Source organism: Hylobates moloch, unplaced genomic scaffold (assembly GCF_009828535.3).
Source record: "Hylobates moloch isolate HMO894 unplaced genomic scaffold, HMol_V3 SCAFFOLD_5, whole genome shotgun sequence".
In the NCBI taxonomy this organism is placed as follows: domain Eukaryota; kingdom Metazoa; phylum Chordata; class Mammalia; order Primates; family Hylobatidae; genus Hylobates; species Hylobates moloch.
This window is the reverse complement of record NW_026652280.1, coordinates 85,437,710-85,442,417: the sequence shown is the minus strand read 5'-3', so window position 1 is coordinate 85,442,417 and position 4,708 is coordinate 85,437,710. Positions and strand designations below refer to the sequence as shown.

The 4,708-nt window shown below is 63.7% G+C and overlaps 1 protein-coding gene across 1 annotated transcript in view; it reads right to left on the bottom strand.

Moving 5' to 3' along the window:
* Positions 1–4,708, bottom strand: part of TMEM151A (transmembrane protein 151A) — an 8,063-nt gene continuing 3,355 nt past the window's right edge. The window contains exons 3-4 of the mRNA XM_032151521.2: positions 4,252–4,397; positions 1–2,458 (exon numbers count right to left, since the gene is read on the bottom strand). Coding sequence (XP_032007412.2) covers positions 1,127–2,458; positions 4,252–4,397 — 1,478 coding nt within the window. The 3' untranslated portion in view covers positions 1–1,126. The remainder of the gene's footprint in view (positions 2,459–4,251; positions 4,398–4,708) is intronic.

The window sequence follows — 4,708 nt, the reverse complement described above, 5'->3', positions numbered from 1 at the left end:
TTCCATTCCATACCTTTATTTAATCTGCATCTTCTCAGCCTCCTCCCTTCCCCACCACCCCTTAGAGGGCGTGGAAGCCCTCGTTGAAAGAGAAGGAACTCCTCTCTCCTCCCTGGGGGTCAGTGTCCCCTGGGCCAAGACTCGTTGATGGGAGAAGCAAGGGCCTGCATGGTGGAGCAAGGACATCATCCAAGAGGCTGTGGCCGAGGCCCGGCCCCTCGGATGCCCTCTAGGCCTGCGCCCCACGGATCATGAGGAAAGTGAAGAGTAGATAAGTCCGGGAGGGCAAGGAACGGGCATCCCTGCATGTGTGTGGCTGATGGAGGCAGACATGGACTTTGGGAGGCAGGAGCAGAGGCCAGGGTATGTGGGGACCAGGTGAGGCCCTGAGAAGGAATCCCAGGTGGTAGGGGTAGCTGAATGTGGGGGGAGGGTGCGGTGGGCACCAGGGGAAACAGTACGGGTGGATGGGGCAAGGCTGTGCTCCAAGAACCAGGCTCCCAGTGGAGGAACGGCACTGCTAGGTCCGATCAGTGACTGGCCCTGAGCAGTGAGCGAGAGGGCAGGCAGGGAGAGGGGCCTATCAGGGGAGGATGGGAATGTTGGGTGAGTAGCAGGGCCAAGGCCATGGTGCCACCACAGCCAGCTCTTCAGCCCCAGGGAAGCCAACCTGGCTGGGCATGGCCCCAACCCTCCAATTTGTGCTTCTGCGTCACTAGGGGGGCTCCCAGCATGGCCTCAGCCCCGGCAGGGAAGTGTCCACAGGCAGCCTCTGCTGCAGGCAACAGCTGGCCGCAGGACTCCTCCTCCATCCCAGCCTTTCTGGAAGCTTCTTCTCCTGCCCTTTGTGAGAGGCCTTCAGGCCAGATCATCGGCCATGGGGGGCGGGGGGGTGAAGCCATGCTGGGGGCGATTCTTAGGCTCCACTTAGGTGGCTTCCATTTCCTCCAAAATGACCACAGGTCACTGCATTTCAGTCTGTTTAAGGACCCCCACCCCCACCCTCACCCCTGCCCCTTGTGTGTGGCTGGTCTGTTTTCCCGCCTGTTTTGGACAACAATCACTCGGGCATCTAAGCCCATGGTGGAATGGTGGGGAGGGGGCCACTCTGGGGGCCGTGGGGGTCTCAGAGCGCACCCTGCCCATCCCCCTGGCAGCCGCTGTCTCCGTGGACAATGAGCACCGGGAAGTAGAGGGCGTCCTCATAGCAGGGCGGGCTCTCAAGGGGTTCCGTGTCCTCTCCACGGCGCCCCAGCGGCCCCCCGCTCAGGCTGCGGAAGACCCCTGGTGTGGCCCGGCCGCCAGCACCCAGCGAGAGGCGGCTGCGGCTGAAGGGCAGGCGGGGCCCGCTGGGCCGGGCGGGGGGCAGCGAGTTGCTGCTGACGGAGCGGCGGCAGCGCTGACAGCCTCTGAGGTAGGCGCCCGAGCCTGCGCCCATGACCACGGCCTCCGAGTAGCTGGGCACCAGCTGCCGGTTGGAGCAGATGTGCCACTCGAGCTCGGTGAAGTCCACTGTGGCCACGCGGGACAACGGGGGCCCGCTGGGCACGGCCCCCGGTGGGGGCGAGCTAGCGCCAAAGAGCTTCTCCACCTGGTAGTGCACGTGAGCCGTGCCATAGGCGGCCACGACGCGCAGGGGCCACGACAGCGTGGCCGCCGACACGAGCCAGAAGACCCAGGCGCGCGCGTACCAGGGTGGGCTGCGGGGGTCGGCGAAGACCATGAGCGACTCGCGGAAGTCCACGTCCTTCAGGTGCATGCCCTCGCGCGCCTCCAGGTAGTCGTCCAGGCCCTCGTTGGCGCTGAAGAAGCGCGCCCGCTGCGTGAGGTACGAGGCCTCGGCCTCTGCGCTGCCGAAGCTGAAGCACTTGGTGAAGCGCAGCCGCGTGGCCGCGTGCTCCGCCAGCCCCACCAGCTCCTTGGAGATGTCGCGGACGCCGTGCGCCGAGTAGTCAAACTCGCCGCGGGCCGTGCGGCTGTCGGCGCGCTCATGGTACACCTGTGTGGTGGTGTAGGCGTCGCCGTTGCGGTAGCGCGTGATCTGGCGGGTGCGCCGCACGTAGTGATAGCTGGTGGCCTTCCACCAGACGCACGGCGGCGCCTGCTGCAGCCGGCGGATCAGCGCCAGCACCGTGTGGGCGTCGGTGCGTGGCGCCTGGCAGGACCGCACGTGACAGTGCCAGCACTCAGCCAGGTAGAGGAGGTAGAGGAGGGAGACGAAGGCCAGCGGGATGTACAGGTAGCCATCGGAGCAGGGGCTGGCCGGGTAGGTCGGTGGCGGGTCCCCGGCTCCCCGGGCCAAGGCGGCCTCGGGCCCCAGGACCAGCCGCGGCACTGTGGCCAGGCGACACCAGGCCACCACGGCCCCGCAGGCGTGGATGAGCAGCGTGAGGAGCAGGCACTTCCAGTGCGACTCGCGGCACAGAGAGCTTCCCAGGGACTGTTTCAGGGGCCGCTGCTGCAGGTGGGCAGAGAAAGGGAAGTCTGTGTCAGGTGGGGCCATCAGTGGGGCCTGCCACTTTGCTTAACCCGGCTGAGGGAGGTGATACCGTGAGCCCCATTTTACAGAGGAGGAAACTGAGGCTTAGAGGGATGAGCAGCTTGCTCCAGGCTTCACATTTCCAGCTCACTCACAGTGGTGCTGCAGATTCAAACCCAGGACTCGCTGCCCCAAACCCATCCTCCACTGTGCCCTGCTAGCACTCGGCCAACCGCACACAGGACACAACAGGCCCACCTCAGCCAGGAGGGATGGATCCTTACACTGGCTATTGTGGGTTCTAGCCTGGCTCTGCCCTGATTTGCTGTGTGAACTTGGCTATATCGCTGCCCTCTCTGGGCCTTGATTCTTGGTCCTGTTGGTCTGGGAAGCCAGGGTGGAAGGGGTCTGAGGTGTAAACAGCATGGGATTTGGAGTTCCACTGCCCAGGAGCCAGTGCTGGCTCCACCACTTACTGTATGACTTGGGCAGGTCCCTCATAGTCTCTGGACCTCAATTTCCTCATCTGTAAACTGGGTCTATTGTGAGGATTCAACAAGATCATATGTGTGAAGATGTGAGCACAGGGTCTGGCCATGGGAATAAATATGATCACCATTACCCTGAGACTCCCTCTGGTCCCTTGTTCCACAGGGACTCAGAAGTCTCGGCAGAGGCTTTTGAGTTGACGAGAAAGAGGGAGCCTCAAGAACGGGGGAAGTGCGAGTCTTGGGGTGGGGAGCAGATGGAGGGCCATCCTCCACTCCCCATCTGTGCTGAGCAAGGGGGTGGGACACAGCTACTGGGCAGCAGGGGCCACTCCCTGGCTCAGAGGGCTTGCCACACCCTCCCTGGCAGGGCTGCCAGCCTAGCCACATCACCCTCAGGTGCCCATGGAGAGAGAGGCAGGTAGGGATAAAGTGGGGAGAGGGGAAGGGTAAAAAGGGGAGGAAAAAAGTGGAAACAACAAAAGAGGGGTTAGGGGCCACCTCTCCTACCCCAGACCTACCAGGCCTCTAGAGGCCCAAGAGGAGAGGAACCACCCCCCAGCCCAGCCCAGATACAGCCTGTCCCCATCACTCAGCACGGGAGCACAGCGCCACCTGACCTGAAAGGCCTGTCAGGTGCACACACACTTGTCCACGCCTCTCCAACACATGCTCCTCACAGACCCACCCACCATGGAGGGCCACACTGCCTGTCACCCAGGAAACTCCAGATCCTCGCCTGTCCCCAGGGCACAGACTCCCAGAATCGTAGCATGGTACACATACACATACACACACACACACACACACACACACACACAAACACACACACACACCACATACCCATCCACCACAGGACACACACGTGCACATACACGTTGCACACACAGTGAAGCCCAGAGACATACCAGACCTTCACCTGACCACAGTGCACATCTCCCCACCCCCCACTGCAAACTGACCCCCATGCTCCTCAGACTCCACAGGGAGAGACCCGCCCACAACGGGACTCACTCACATGCACACACCTAGACCACTGGGTGACAACCCGAGCCAGGCACCCACTCGCCCCTCACCTGACTACAGGGCACACACATCCAATTCACACACCCACACAACACACACAGAAGCAGGCTACATTCACCCAAATGCACACACAGCCCCACTCACCACCCTATCACCCCACACATCACCCGGGGCCCCAGGTCCTGCAGACCTTCCTGGCTAGGGCTGAGGAGGGGCCGTCGGGGGTCCCAGCCAGCAGAATGGGCCCTCAATCCTCACCTCGAGGACAAGGAGAAGGGGTACCCAGGCGCCTCCCTTCCTCGTCCCCTCCTCCCCTCTAGGCTCTGCGACTGCTGCTGCATTGCAGGCGCTGCCCGGACACCTCGTGAGCGGCTGGGCCGGGCTGGAGACCTGACCCCGCGGCCCTGGGGGTGGGGGCAGCATCCCCCGCTGCGCTGCAGCACTGGGACGCGTGGGGGCCAGGCGCTGACGTCACAGGACGGGCGAGGCTGGATGAGGGGGCGCCGGGGGCGGAAGTCGCCCGGTATATTGCTGTTCAGCCGCCCCACCCCTACCCCCAACGCGGGCCCCTGGACCCCTGGCAGGGCGCAGGTGACCCCAATGACGTCATTGGCCGTAAGGGCTCTGGGACTTCCCTCCTCAGCCCCTCTGTTGGGGTCGCCTTCTGCACTGGTCCCTCTCACGCCGCCCCAGGCCCGGCTCCGGCCCCCCCCCC